The sequence below is a fragment of the Schistocerca nitens genome, chromosome 10, assembly GCF_023898315.1.
Source record: "Schistocerca nitens isolate TAMUIC-IGC-003100 chromosome 10, iqSchNite1.1, whole genome shotgun sequence".
Classification (NCBI taxonomy): Eukaryota; Metazoa; Arthropoda; class Insecta; order Orthoptera; family Acrididae; genus Schistocerca; species Schistocerca nitens.
This window is the reverse complement of record NC_064623.1, coordinates 214,191,195-214,207,306: the sequence shown is the minus strand read 5'-3', so window position 1 is coordinate 214,207,306 and position 16,112 is coordinate 214,191,195. Positions and strand designations below refer to the sequence as shown.

At 42.7% G+C, this 16,112-nt stretch overlaps 1 protein-coding gene and 1 long non-coding RNA gene across 6 annotated transcripts in view; one reads left to right on the top strand and one right to left on the bottom strand.

The window, feature by feature from the left end:
* The window catches only part of LOC126210404 (speckle-type POZ protein-like), a 711,709-nt gene that overhangs the window by 343,022 nt on the left and 352,575 nt on the right, over positions 1-16,112 (bottom strand). For 2 of the 5 annotated variants that reach the window (XM_049939650.1, XM_049939645.1), the window contains exon 3: positions 12,947-13,116. The exons of the other annotated variants lie outside the window; for them this stretch is intronic. In XM_049939650.1, the coding sequence (XP_049795607.1) occupies positions 12,947-13,034 (88 nt within the window). In that variant the 5' untranslated portion in view covers positions 13,035-13,116. The remainder of the gene's footprint in view (positions 1-12,946; positions 13,117-16,112) is intronic. 5 annotated transcript variants of the gene reach the window in all.
* Positions 1-16,112, top strand: part of LOC126210418 (uncharacterized) — a 313,609-nt gene that overhangs the window by 125,969 nt on the left and 171,528 nt on the right. The gene's annotated exons all lie outside the window — the stretch shown is intronic.

The window sequence follows — 16,112 nt, the reverse complement described above, 5'->3', positions numbered from 1 at the left end:
TAGCAATTTGAAGTGTTTGCAAAAAAATTATTTTAACTATATATCCAGAACGAGTACGTATCGGCTATGACATCAAAACTAAAATATCTTAATAAAATAGTTCCTTTTCGTAAATTTTAGCTCGAAATATAACATACCTTATCTGAAAGTTTTCAGAAAAGCAACTGAGATAATACTGACCTGTCCTAAATTCGGAAAATAACACTGGTATCGACAAATACTGTTGAGGGAAAGGAATGCTATAGGAGGACACGGCTAGAAGTTCTGTTACTTAAGTTCAGGCTCCATTTCCGAACTGTGCCAACTGCCTACGATAGAAGAGAGAGACTGTTCCCTTAGTTCACTTACTTCACTTCAGTCTACAGTACCTGTATTTAAATATTTCTTTCCTGTGTTAAGACTTAATTTTAGCGCAATATTTAATAAGAGCTAGTTTGTTTTCTATTTCTAGACCTTGTCAGATAAGAAAATTAGGAAGCAGATTATCACTCTTGGTGACAAGTATAATACTTTCATCTTTAATGCCTCCCACTTCCCGGATTCAAAAGCAAAGGCCTAGGTTGATACTGAAAACGCTCAGCGCTTTGTGTCAAGAGAATCAGCACGTGCAACACCTCAACCTGACGGACATGTAGAGGCCTCCATTCGATCAATGTCTTTGACCTTCCATTTGAGGTCCCGCCAGACATCGTCATGTTGACTTCCAAGCCATATGCCAATGTACTCAATCACCAGGCCGACAAATGGAAAACCTTTGATACCTATTCTTTTCTCTACAGTGTCCATTAACTGAAAATTGAATTAGTGAAGCATGTGCCATTATACCTGGTTATAGGACGATGGAGGGCCATCATCACATATGACAGGCAGCCCCACGCCTGTTCTTGCTGTAACTAGGAAGGACATTCCGCCAGAACTGTCTCTGACGCCAGCTTAGAGAGACACCACTCAACGACACTGCCCCCACTGCGACGTCCACTGTCCATCCTGTGACCTATGCTGTGGTCACCGCACGATCTTCAGCACAACTCACATGATCCATTACAAACGAAGACCGCCGTCACAGTGACTGATCCGTCACTTGTCACATCAGTGCAACCAGAGTTGTTAATGTGGGGAGAACTCTCCTGCCTAGTACTGATGGCAACAATACAGAAAAGGCACCTAGTGTTGTAGCGACTTCTGCCTTCCTTCCATTGGGCATTGAGTCAACAGACAACTGCTACCATTTTAAATCTGAGCTGCATGTAGGAAGCGCCAGAAGTGGAAACATGACACTTAGACGATTACCTTCAACAAAAGGCTACATGATGACAATCAAATGTTCGCTGTCGCAAATTCCTCTGTCACCTTGGCCTACAAATGCTTCATGTCATAGTAACACAGTGGCTCATCCCACATGAATTCCCTCTTGTGATACCAACTTCACTTGTGTGTACAGTAGACGACCCACCAAACGACACAGTATCTGTACTAATGAGCTTCTGGGCATATAAGGTAGAGGATGACACCATACTACCACCTTGTACCACAAAAGATAATGTCCTGATGGAGGTACTGGGCAGAGCAACAACACCACTATGGATGGTGGTACATCCCAGACAGCTACTCACAGAGTGAATATCACATTCCAGGTAGACATGGGAAGTCAACAGTACCGACAGGCCATGCTCAACGTCAATAACATCCATGTGGAGCATAAACTGACGATGTTACAGGATACACTGAACACAGCAAATACAGACATAGCCATCCTTCAGGAGACCTATTGTAATGGTACTTTGACTTCCGCGCCTCCGCCAATACAAAGATATAATTTACGATCGCGCACGCAGAAGAGCGCTGCGCCAAGGACCGATTTTTATAAATAATTTTGTTCGTCTTTTTTACTTTTGCGTAGGTTTTTGTTTTTAACAACTAATTGATTACACTCTCTCTCTCTCTTGTCTTCATACGAAAGACGTGTATTTTTCGGCGATGTGTTGAACGTGCTTTTGGGTGGAAATTAAAATTACATTACAAAGCGAGGTTGTTTCAATAGTGATTCGAGGTGGTTATCATCAAATTTGTAAACTGATCATGACAGTGGCAACTTGAAGAAGTTTTCAACAGACAGAGAAAAGTGAAAGACGGGTCGTCCTACGAGAGAAATTACGAGGACAGCCATGAAGACTACATTGTAATTAATAATGCGTATCTAACAAGATTATAAGGTAAATTTCAATTAGTTTCTGATGCTATTTCCGTACAGTCGCTTTTTGTAGTGTTGCCGACCCGGTCTGCCATGCACGGTCAAATTACAGCACGATCTCAAGTCCGCCTTATCCGTAACTCAAACCACCAAGATTCCAAACCCAATCAGATTTTTTATTTTATATTTTTCACGGCAGAACCCCGAGGAGAAGGGCACACTACACTATGTCAGGGATTTTGTAGAGCCTTTCGAATGCAACACACACATCACCCACACATCTGGCACTGGCAGTGGCATGGCGCTCTTTTCTTTGATGGCTTAATTACCAAAGACATCACTTTTCTCCTTGGCGGGTGCAGAATTGCGTACACTCTTTATAGCACCAGATCCATAAACATCTACACACCCTCCGGATTGGGCCATCATGGAGAGTGGTCTCCTTCTTTCAGGATGCCTTCATGCCACTCTTGATGGGCATCAGGATGACTTCATTTTCGGTGGTGATTTTAACTACATCGACGTCCCTAAGGGCCAACTGCCACACTACACTCCATGTGTGGCCCTCTCCACGATCGGAATCACCCTTCGATTCACTGATGCGTGTGAATATGTACATGTCGATAGGAAGGGTTTCACACACCATATATGCCACTCCTCGAGCCACATAGACCGTAACTATCTCTCAAGCTCCAATGTTTGGGGCAAACAAGTCACTTAAACATGGCTCATTAGCTTTTCCTATCAGGTACTGTCACCTTTCAATGCCAGATGGTATGGCATGGGCGAGGCCCCTGGAAATTGAATGTGTCTCACCAACATTTTCTTGAATGTCAACAGCTCATGGGGGCCTTGTGGACATCCTGCATCCTCCTGGCTTCCTTTTATGGTTGCTTGATTCTGTTGATAAACCAAACAGAGGAACTAGCGTCAGTGACTATCGGCCTCTGTCTTGCATGAACTTTGACATGAAGATCTACACTGGCTTTTGGAAGCGAGCTTGAAAAGTGTTGCCTGCTTTGTGGTATATCACAACTAGGCGTCATCATGAGGTAATTACAACTTCTGGTCTTCCTTATGTCGATACTGTGACATGATTTCCTTCTAGCAGACATGGTGCATGATGGTACTCTTGGCCTCCTTTTATTCCAGCGAGGACTTTGATAGGGTTGATCACTCGTATCTGGCAGTGAAGACCCAGAACATGGAATTCCCAGACAGCTCTGGGACACGACATCTTGGATTATGTACCATGGTCGTCTTATACCATCTATCCTGGTCCTGTACGGCCACTACTGCCAGCTAAATAAAAGATTCAAACTACTGAAGGCACTAACTACTGATAGGCATAGTAGCAAATGAAAGATTTTGATGGAGAACAAACAATGTACTTACCTTAATAGTGTTGAAAAATCATAATATACATAGCAGTTCATGACATCCAGTCTTACAGATTTCAAAACTCCGCCATTTCTCTCCCCACATCCACCACTGCTGGCGGCTCACCTCCAACTGCGCAACGCTACGCGCTGTTCACGTCCAGCTGCCCAACACTACAATGGCAGACAACAATACAAACTAGCCGCAGATTGCACACAGCACAGCCAGTGATTTTCATACAGAGCGCTACGTGGCGTTACCAATATAAAAACCTAAACAGCCTAATTACAGTTGGCACCATAGAACTGTTACTTTGCTGCGTCTGCCAACACTTCAATGACTCTTGGCACCCACACTTTTTGTTCCATGGCCTAGGTGGGAGGCCTGGTCATCCACCTGCGCTACAGCAACGTTGTTAAAGCAGCAATGGAGTGGGTGGGATGGTACCATACTCGATCAGTAGCGTCATTAACATTTACCAAATGTCGTACACTTCCTATAGTACATGGGCTGCCCACTGAATGTGTCACTCCCGTGCAGGTCTGTGGCATGACAACATATCTAGGTATTGATTTAATGGGCGATTTCTGGTGATCTACGGACCTTAACAGTAGGCAAGTATTATGCTAGATCTGGCCAGACCTCCTTGACCATCAACTCTGAACTGTGGGCTTGCTGCTATGGACGTGCTATGCAAACATTTATGTCACATCGCAAATCCTGCACATGGCCCAGACTTTCCCATTCTGCCATCAATTATGAGTCAAGGCATGTTGTTAAAGGTCAGCTATGAGTTCCTCACACTTATGAAGGGCAAAGGAGGCCTCAATGTCTGTCAGCTCCTACTTCTAGGAGCCTCTTTACTAGCTTGCATGTCAAGATGTGGCAACGTATTCTGACTTGCGTCACCAGCCTATTGAGAGGACCCTTAGCCCAAGCTCTCTCGTTGCTACAGAGCCACTGACATATGTCGCAGCACCTTTTCCCTACTTATGCTATTTCTTTCTTGAATACAGCTACATCCAGACCCCGCTTCCCCCTCCACATCTAGCAGTGGCCTAGGTAGTGTATGCCTTGCTGCAATCGCACCTTTCACCGAATATAACTGAGAAAACATACCACCTCTTCTGGTGGAATTCAGTGTGGAGGGAAGTGCAGACCCCTATGCTCATGTCAGATATTCAGTCCACCTGATACATGACTGTTAGTGGTAAGCAAGTATGAAAGAAGCGTCTCTACCAGATACATCTGGTGGCATCGCCATTATGTACCACATGTGGAGTACAACGACGGCCATCTAAGCGATGCGAGTGATGTTTAGCCTTTGGTCCACCAGATGTTGATGTTCATCTCATGCATGACTCCTGACATCATCACGGCACAAATGATTCTCTTCCCAGGTATGGACTATTTTCTATGGACTAAGATCTACTCAGTAACCTGGATTCGTGGACACACTGTCCACTACCTGTCAGGTGGTGGTGACAAATCATCTCTCAATTTCTGGAAATACCTTAACGACCAACAGTGTGAAGTTTTGAACAACCCTAAGTACCAACGATATTAATCGAAATTTCTTCAGAGCACTTCCTGCAACAACCCTTGTAGCTGGATCACCCATACTACAAGCATCTGACATACCTTTCTTTCCTCCATTTTACAGAACCGATTCCCACAGCAGTTATTTATACACACTTGTGAAGAGATAAGCATCAGCGATCTACAAATACATCTCCACCAGCCAGCTTTTCTCCCAGTGATGTTGAAGGTGATGTCTTTGTGAGGATGTGTTGGTGCAACAGAGATGGCTAAAAAAAAAAGAGATGGTGGATGTTAATGGTGTCTTACTGACTGGGGCCTACACATGAAGTGGTGGAGATTATTTGTTTTTTTTTTCGGGGTGGAGGATGCTTCTTATTAAGTTTAGGGTAACAGTGGCGATACCATTGGCTTCTTTTACTTTGTAGGCCTAGGTGTAGTAAGGAATGTGAGGAATGTGGTAAAAAAATGTGGTCAGTGCAGCGTAGCTGACATTTTCTCCACTCAGAGATTGGTTGTTGTGTTGACTTCACCGTCATTTCATCTACATTGACACGCAGTCGCCAAAGTGGCTTCAGCTGAAATACCTTGCAACAGGTCGCTGCACTCTGCACAAATGGGTCTCCTGGCCTGGCCACATGCATCATCATTTTATTCAGTTTTGTAGGCAATGAAATTATTAAATTTTACTTTCAAATTATTAGTTTGTAGGTTTTTATTAGTGCTCTTGTTTCTTGGCCCCTTTACATAAAAATTAATTATGTAGCTAATTTGAAATGGTTGATCCAACTAATTCAATAGGAAGAAATATCTCTAAAGCAGTATTTGCGTACAAAATGTCTAACGATCTTTTTAAAATTCTGTGGGATATTTCGAAAAATTGGAAGATCATTTTGTATGTGATTGCTCGGACTTTGTGGAAATTCGTTGGCAATGTGATACAGTGTGTGGATTTATCGGTTATTATTCTCCCATTCCAAATATAAAACAACTGTGCAGCAAAACGTTCAACAAATGCATCATGTTGCAGTTGCTCATTCATACTCATCTCCAAAGTCAGTTTTGTACATGTCGCCGTCATACCGATAGTTGAGAAGGGCTTACACTTCATCTGTGGCTGCTGAATACGGTAACATTTAGACATTTTTCACCAAACGTCTTGTCTCGCCCACCTCTTACAGAATTGTCATTTTGCCAATTGACTGTTGCACAATTAATATCTACTTCAGCAATGAGAGTATGACTTGGAAACTTATGTACTGGTGAACTTAGGTTTTCTCTATAACTTTTTGGTTGCAACTGGAGTAGGTCTAGAAGTTGATTCAAGGACCAGATTCAACATTAACGCCCACCCTTGATACTGAGTCTTGCCCAGACAGTCTCACATGAAGTTTAAGTTTTTGTTTCGGTTGGTGTGATCTTTCTGTGAAATGCGACAAATGGCTTACCATCTCCATGTATATTTTCGATACACACAGAAATTTTTATCAGTATCTCACGGCTGTCAATTCCGGTTTTCACCAGCTTTCTGTACCCAATATTATGTGAGCTCTACTGGGGCAGCTACGAACACCGGTACGTTGTTATCCGTGCTTTGGAAGTTAATCTGTTGAAATGTAGTACTGTCGCCTGTATGGGACACTTCTGTGGAACTTATACTGACACTTTCAGGTCGCTATCATTATCTGGACTGGATAAGAGTAGTCTAATTTAAAAAGCGTTGTTTACACTCCGCGTCCGGTCAGCTACCTGAGCACCTGACCCATTTAGGACGTCCCTGTAGTACTCAACCCTATGATGTAGATTCAAGAAATTTCAGCCTGCTTTGTCACAGAAGCTTCGAACTCTTGAATCAGTCGTTGCATTCCATTCAGAACGGATAGTGCACGAACAGTTTTGCACTGCAGCAAATTGAGAGTCTCACTGAAATTAGATGAGCTTTCTCAAGGTTCTCCGCCAGTTGAATGATCCAAGTGTGGCCGCTGAGCACAGTCATCAACCGGTGGCACCCCGCGCCCTCAGTGGCTGACTGAATGGCCTCTTTAGCATGCTGAATAAGGTTCCTAGCCATACAAACTGAGTGCACTTAGTGTTCCCTCCCATCTCATTTTGCCATTTCCCTAAGGGATACCTTCACTCGCCGTCCATTTGAAGTTCCTGCTGTTAATAGATCCTGCCCTTTTGCGTTTGCCTCTTCTTGACACAGCACATACCATGTTTCTCAACAGCTGAAGTGAGTCTCTGTGACTCAGTTTCCGTTTCAGTGGAAGACAGGGAACGTAGTCCTGCCACGGACAGGGTGAGTGGTGACAGATCATGTACATCCTGTACAAGCTGCTGACAGCCAAGTGGAGTAGTGGGGACAGGTCATGTACTCCCTGTAGAAGCGACAGCAGGAGATGGATAGTAATTCAGGTATCTGTGGTATATCTGATAAATGACTGCTGGTAACTCTCCAGGAAAAACCAATGCACAGCAGCTTCCAGGCGACTGATCTTAACTTGTGAACGTCAGCTAACTCTTCCCACATTCGAAGACGGTGTTCGCAGTAGGGCTACAGTGTGGCTGGTGTAATGTTTTACAGAACAGTAAACAAGTGTCATTGAAGTAAGCCTGCAGGTTCTTTTTATGTTCTGGACCAGTTAACCTTCAAGTATAGGCAGTTATCGTTAAGATCTGAAGCACTCCGTACGCAAATTGATGTTTTCTTTATAGCCGCAGTAGCACCTTCTATAAACGCTACTAATCTCGTGAAATTTTTAGATGTTGTAGTCGAAAACAAAATGAAAATTATCGTTAATTTACGGTAGATGCAGACAATCGAACACGACATTTTACTTGCCACAAGCACTACATAAACACAGATTTTCTATGCATACGTAATACACAACACTAGTAACATACGAAAATTTAAGTTTATTCATTTTGATACACAATGAAATACGGCATAAAAGTTTCTTTGAATGAGGTGGCTACTCCGAAATTTTTATCGAGGGAAAACGATGATAGTAATTGATGGTGTAGAACAAAATACGTTTCTCATGATACACAAGTTACTAAAATACGGAATATATAGCAACACAAGAACGGATTTTCATAAAGTTGACACCAAAAATGTTTAAAATTGATGTGAAGTTTTAGGACGTGACTCTTTGAGGAGAATTTATCTGTCATAACTGATTTTACTTAGACACGAAGGAAATAGAGGAAGTCGGTCTGTACACGAAATTATGAGTAAATAGCCATGGGAAAGGTTACGGTGTGGAACATAATACAGCTGAAGGTGCGTTGGTAAACCTTTGCGAAAATTCTACCGATGCGTTCCACAGACAGATTATCACTCTAAGGGTCTATGGAATATACAAGGTAATTTTTTTCTACCATGTACAAACTCTAATGGTTGATCAATGAGAGGATAAGGAACAAAAAAAGTATAATGATATCTGGAAATGGATGGTCCCTATGCCAGAGACCATTTATTCAATCATTCTTTGTTACAGAAGCTGCAGTGTAATACCATGCAGGTGCAGTTACAGTATGCATGATATCCTCCTACTGTTTCTCGCACATCATGACCTAGGACGCAGGAAATCATTAAGGACGTACCCTAAACGATCGGACACTAGAGTTGGAAGAAAATGTAACACTGTGGAATGCGACCGCCATCTCAGTACCAGGCAGGTGACTGGCCTGTACGGGGTAAGCCAGACGACCGTGTGGGACATTCTCCATGACGATTGTTACTACCGTTATCACTTACACGTTGTGAAGGGAGACGAAAATTTAATAGTCATGGGTGACTGGAATTCGAGAGTAGGAAAAGGGAGAGAAGGAAACATAGTAGGTGAATATGGATTGGGGGTAAGAAATGAAAGAGGAAGCCGTCTGGTAGAATTTTGCACAGAGCACCACTTAATCACAGCTAACACTTGGTTCAAGAATCATGATAGAAGGTTGTATACATGGAAGAACCCTGGAGATACTAAAAGGTATCAGATAAATTATATAATGGTAAGACAGATATTTAGGAATCAGGTTTTAAATTTTAAGACATTTCCAGGGGCAGATGTGGACTCTATTGGTTATGAAATGTAGATTAAAACTGAAGAAACTGCAAAAAGGTCCGAATTAAACGAGATGGGACCTGGATAAACTGAAAGAACCAGAGAGTATCAGGGAGAGCATAAGGGAACAATTGACAGGAATGGGGGAAAGAAATACATTAGAAGAAGAATGGGTAGCTCTGAGGGATGAAGTAGTGAAGGCAGCAGAGGATCAAGTAGGTAAAAAGACGAGGGCTAGTAGGAAGAAGAAGAAATATTGAATTTTATTGATGAAAGGAGAAAATATAGAAATGCAGTAAATGAAGCAGGCAAAAAAGAATACAAACGTCTCAAAAATGAGATCGACAGGAAGTGCAAAATGGCTAAGCAGGGATGGCTAGAGGACAAATGTAAGGATGCAGAGGCTTATCTCAGTAGGGGTAAGATAGATACTGCCTACAGGAAAATTAAAGAGACCTTTGGAGAGAAGAGAACCACTTGTATGAATATCAAGAGCTCAGATGGAAACCCAGTTCTAAGCAAAGAAGCGAAAGCAGACAGGTGGAAGGAGTATATAGAGGGTCTATACAGGAGTGATGTACTTCAGGACAATATTATGGAAATGGAAGAGGATGTAGATGAAGATGAAAGGGGAGATACGATATTGCGTGAAGAGTTCGACAGTTCGCTGAAAGACCTGAGTCGAAACAAGGCCCCAGGAGTAGACAACATTCCATTAGAACGACTGACGGCCTTGGGAGAGACAGTCATGACAAAACTATACCATCTGGTGAGCAAGATGTATGAGACAGGCGAAATACCCTCAGACTTCAAGAAGAATATAATAATTCCAATCCCAAAGAAAGCAGGTGTTGACAGATGTGAAAATTACCGAACTATCAGTTTAATAAGTCACAGCTGCAAAATACTAACGCGAATTCTTTATAGACGAATGGAAAAGCTGGTAGAAGTCGACCTCGGGGAAGTTCAGTTAGGATTCCATAGAAATGTTGGAACACGTGAGGCAATACTGACCTTACGCCTTATCTTAGAAGAAAGATTAAGGAAAGTCAAAACTACGTTTCTAGCATTTGTAGACTTAGAGAAAGCTTTTGACAATGTTGATTGGAATACTCTCTTTCAGATTCGGATTGTGGCAGGGGTAAAATACAGGGAGCGAAAGGCTATTTACAATTTGTACAGAAACCAGATGGCAGTTACAAGAGTCGAGGGGCATGAGAGGGAAGCAGTGGTTGGGAAGGGAGTGAGACAGGGTTGTAGCCTCTCCCCGATGTTATTCAATCTGTATATTGAGTAAGCAGTAAAGGAAACAAAAGAAAAGTTCGGAGTAGGTATTAAAATCCATGGAGAAGAAATAAAAGCTTTGAGGTTCGCCGATGACATTGTAACTCTGTCAGAGGCAGCAAAGGACTTGGAAGAGCACCTGAACGGGATGGACAGTGTCTTGAAATTAGGATATAAGATGAACATCAACAAAAGCAAACGAGGATAATGGAATGTAATCGAATTAAGTCGGGTGATGCCGAGGGAATTAGATTAGGAAATGAGACGCTTAAAGTAGTAAAGGAGTTTTGCTATTTGGGGAGCAAAATAACTGTTGATGGTCGAAGTAGAGAGGATGTAAAATGTAGACTGGCAATGGCAAGGAAAGCGTTTCTGAAGAAGAGAAATTTGTTAACATCGAGTATAGATTTAAGTGTCACGAAATCGTTTCTGAAAGTATTTGTATGGAGTGTAGCCATGTATGGAAGTGAAACATGGACGACAAATAGTTTTGACAACCAGAGAACAGAAGATTTCGAAATGAGGTGCTACAGAAGAATGCTGAAGATTAGATAGGTAGACCACATAACTAATGAGGAGGTATTGAATAGGATTGGGGAGAAGAGGAGTTTGTGGCACAACTTGGCTAGAAGAAGGGATCGGTTGGTGGGACATATTCTGAGGCATCAAGGGATCACCAATTTAGTATTGGAGGGCAGCGTGGAGGGTAAAAATCGTAGAGGGAGACCAAGAGATGAATACACTAAGCAGATACAGAAGGATGTAGGCTGCAGTAAGTACTGGGAGATGAAGCTTGCACAGGATAGAGTAGCATGGAGAGCTGCATCAAACCAGTCTCAGGACTGAAGACCACAACAACAACAACATCACTTACAGTGTGTGCAGGGCCTATTAGCGACAGACTTTCCACATAGGGAACAGTTTTGTCACCGATATTTTCACCAGGCAACCACGATCTGTGTCATCCATCCTATTCACAGATGACGCCACCTTTACGTGTAATGGTATCTTCAACTCTCATTACAGGCATCTGTGGGATGGTATGCAGAAAGCCCATGGTATAGTGACAGCGAATCACATGCATCGGTGCAGCCGGAACGTGGGGGCGGGATAATTGTCGGCCATAATTTGGGACCAGTCTTCCTTCCTCGTCGCCTAATAGGCCGGAACTATCGGCATTTCTTGCGGGCGTCTTGCTGGAAGAAGTGCTATTGATGAGTCTAATGGTTATGTGGCTGCTACATGATGGGGCTCCAACCCACTCTGCCGTTAACGTCCTTACGCATCTCAATCGTGTCTTATCTGGTTGATGTACTGGGGAAGGTGGTCCAGTGCATGGCCTGCTCGTTTACCGCATCTCAACCCGTGCGATTTCTGGTTATGGGGCCACTTCAGAAGTACCGTGTACGCAGAGTCCATTCCAGATGTGGAGACACTGAAGCAGCGTATTCATCCTGCCTATGACGCTGTTCGTATGCAGCCTATCCGATGTGAACGTGACAGACGGAGCACACTACTGCGCCTATAGACGAATGCGTTGAGGCACATGGAAACCATTTTCAGTACATACTGTAGTTGTCGGTGCGTGATACAGCGAGTATTAGACTGCAGTCTTCGTAACAGTGTATGATTGAATAAATGGTCTCTAGCGTGGAAATCATTCATTTCCGGACGTAAGTTCGTTAGAGCTTTCTTGTTCCGTACCCTGTCATCGATCAATCCCTTGAGTTTCTACACGGTGGTAAAAATCACCCTGTATACGCAACATGATGACCAAATGGCATTCCAACTGGAGATATCTACCATACCAAAGGCAATGATACGCTGATACCCAACGATGTTGCGTAGCTCCGTCGCAGTATTCTTATGACTGCCCTGTGACCCGAAGCAGTTACCCCAACAAGTTGACACCTGTGTGTACCACGGGTGGGTCTCGCGCGACTCCGCCAGTTATGCTACTTGCATAGCAATACCGTCTGACGTACGTATGGCCTATCATGCAGGAGCAACGAACTGTACTGAATACAAGTTTTTGTGACCCTTGGACGAGAGAGATTTCTGAACAAATGAGATTTCTGAACAAATGAGGTATATTTATTTAATATCTTCTCTCGCTGTTGTAACAATAGAACCTCGATATATTCAAGTAGGCTACTACTCTAGTGTGTTTGAATAAGACAAGCAGGCAACAGGTGGCCCAGGCAGCTGGAGGGAAACGCCGACGAGGACGTCTCAAACCAGAAATAAGACCACTGTGATTAAATAAACTAGCACCAAAAGAACCACTTGGACTATGAGTAACGTATGAAACACTTATCTGAGTTGTCGGCTGTTAATCTATGTACGAAGACTTCTGTATACGATTCCGGAAAATAAATTCGTAAAAATCTCAGTGCAAAACTTAAACATTTACTTCATTACTTCACAAAAAATTGCTGTCCATTATCATACCCAGCCTCATAGGAATCGAAAAAAATATAATTTTTACCTGTAACGGAAACTGGGCGACTGTAGCCACTACACATGACCACCGCCACAAAAATGCGGATGAACCAACTAGCGTTTCTGCGGAACATCACGGAAGGTCGCAGGTGTCGGGGCAAGTAAAAAACTTTTCCCTCAAAATAACTTTACCGAACTTGCATTCTGCTGAAGAACCTGAAATTTTACAAACAAGTGTAATCACAAAACACAATTCTTTGCAACTACCTGTATAGTAAATAAGCGTAAATTAATCTGAATTACACCATTATACAAGATGTATATCATTCCGTTGTTCCGAATATACAGGGTGATTCACGAAAGCATGCAAATATTTCAATATGTTATTCTACAAGTAAAACTAAAGAAAAAAGTTCGTGTACACACAGGTCCGCAAATGTTCATCTACAGAGTTACGGCTAGTAAAAGATTTTGCCTGAAATTTACCAACATCGGTAATATGAAGCCATCGCAAAACTGTACGAGGTTACAGTAAAGCACGATTTGCATTTATTTTGTTGTTGTTCATCTGGTGAAACTAATAAGAGATGCTCCAGACGCGTATCTGCAGTAGTTTTTCAGAACATCCAGTGAAGCAAACAAGTAATGTCGTAAAATTTTTAATTTATTACTTGGCCCAATTTGTTTTTTAAATTCGAGGCGACTGCACAAAGTGTTCAGCAGAAGTTGTAGAGAATTTGATTTTGAAATAATGATGCCAATAACGTTAACTGAAACTGTATGAATTAGTCAGATAATCTGCTTTTATTAATACCATATCACACGTGAATTCATGTTACAGCGGATAAAACAAAGCTCAGTGTTAAGGAAGTTGTACAGTGGGCATACAGTTTCACAATACATTCACAATAAATGTTCAAAAACGTGTCCACCGAGTTCAATGAATGTAGCTACACATGTATGAACTGATTTTGTTGCTCGTTTCAGTTTCACAGGGTTGTTCTTAATTTTGCCGATTGCATTCATAACGCGAGCAAGTAATGCCTCACGTGTATTGACTTTGTCCTCATAAACTATGTCTTTCACCCATCTCCATACAAAAAAATGGATTGGTGTTAAATCGGGCGATCTGACTGGCCACAGACGTCTAGTATCTCGACCAGTCCATTCATGGCGAAAATGTTCATTTAAATGTGTAGTGACGGGTTGGCGAAAATGGAGGCGCGCCGTCATGTTGAAAACACATATGTAATCGCGTAGCGAGTGGAACATCTTCGAGCAAGCGGGGCTTTAATTCTCGAAGGAATTGTAAGTACGTCTCGCCAGTTAGACGTGCTGGGAGAATATTTTGTTAGATTCATCATATCAACGACGATGAAGTAAATGGAAATCTTGCTTTACTTTAACCCCTTACAGTTTTGAGATGGCTTCACACTAGTGAAGTTGCTAAATATGAGGCAAAATCCTTTATTAGCCGTAACTCCGTTACTAACATTTGCGGAACCATGTTTATATGGACTTTTTCTTTAGTTTTACTTGTAGAATAATGTATTGAAATATTTGCGTATCTTCGAGAACAACCATGTATACTGGCTGATGAGCTGCACTGTTTAAGACAGACACTTTCGAAACAATTTAAGAGATCATTATGATATTTGCACTTGATTAATTCTGAGAAACTGCTGTATGAGCGACGAATAGTCCCTTGTAATACTCAACTTGGCTTTTTCAAATGAAACCATAGTATATGTCTATACGTGGTGATCTGTTATGCAGAGGGAGAGAAGGACGGGGCTGTGTCTCGCCTACAGCAGTGGCGTTAGCCAGCTAGACGAGCCTGAGGCGGCTAGGGACACGCCAGCGTGTGCTTCCGAGTGTGCTGCTGGCGGGAACTTTGCTCTAAGAAACACAGGGTGAATCAGCAGGCGTCATCCGATTTCAAAACTATCGTGACTGTTATGTTATTTGACGTATGTGTATGAACAACTTACTAGTGGAAAGAGCAAACTCTCTAGTTTTACACGGTTTCAGCTAGGTAGCAGCGGTGTGCGCCCATTTCAGTTCTAGTAAAAATGGTGTCGGGACACCAGAAAGCGCTTTGTGTTTTAAGTTTTGGGGACTGCGGATCAGTTATAAACGCTCAGCGCGACTTTCGTGTGGAACATCCCATACCACAGAGCAGCAGACAGAGGGGTGAACAATTCCAAGAAACAGGTTGCGTGTGTAAAGGCAAATTGCCGGGGTGCCGTCGCCGAGTGTCTGACACAGACGTCGAGCGCATCCGCCATAGTTTCTCAAGGAGTCTGTTCGTCGCACAGCTCGACAGCTCAACATGACCCCGATGTTCGTCTGGCGTGTGTTGCGTAGACGTTTACATGCGAAACCGTACGAAATTCAGCTACTGCAAGCCCTTCGTGAACGTGACAAACGACAGCGTGTGGAGTTCTGTAATTTCGTTCTTGGCAAGATGGAGGATTACAGTTTTCTCCCACGCTAAGCGTTCAGTGACGAGGCAACATTCCATGTAAATGGAAAGGTGGGCCGTCAAAATGTGAGAATATGTGGTACGGAACAACCACATGAAATTGTACAACATGAGAGGGACTGTCCAAAGTTGAATGTGTTTCGTGCAGTTTCACGGGAAAAGTTATACGGTGCAGTTTTATTTGCCCATAATTCTGTTACAAGAAGTATATATCACGATAAGCTTGAAAACGTTCTTATCTCACAGATGGAGACTGATTTGGACGACTTCTGTAAAGTTTGGAAGGTAGGAGACGAGATACTCGTAGAAGTACAGCTGTGAGGACGGGGCGTGAGTCGTGCTTGGGTTGCTCAGATGGTAGAGAACTTTTCCGTGAAAGGCAAAGGTCCCGAGTTCGAGTCTCCATTCGCCACACAGTTTTAGTCTGCCAGGAAGTTTCATTTCAGCGCACACTCCGCTGCAAAGTGAAAATCTCATTCTGGAAACATCCCCCAGGCTGTGGCTAAGCCATGTCCCCGCAATATCCTTTCTTTCAGGAGTGCTAGTTCTGCCGGGTTCGCAGGAGAGCTTCAGCATAATTGTTGCCTGTACAGAAGAACTTATTTGTATATGATTTACATTTTCGTTAATATATTAGGTAATAATGCACAGCTCATGGCTACAAAATGACTGTGATGACTTTAAGATTATTTTGAATTTAGTGTAAAGTGTGTGTGTGTGGGACAGC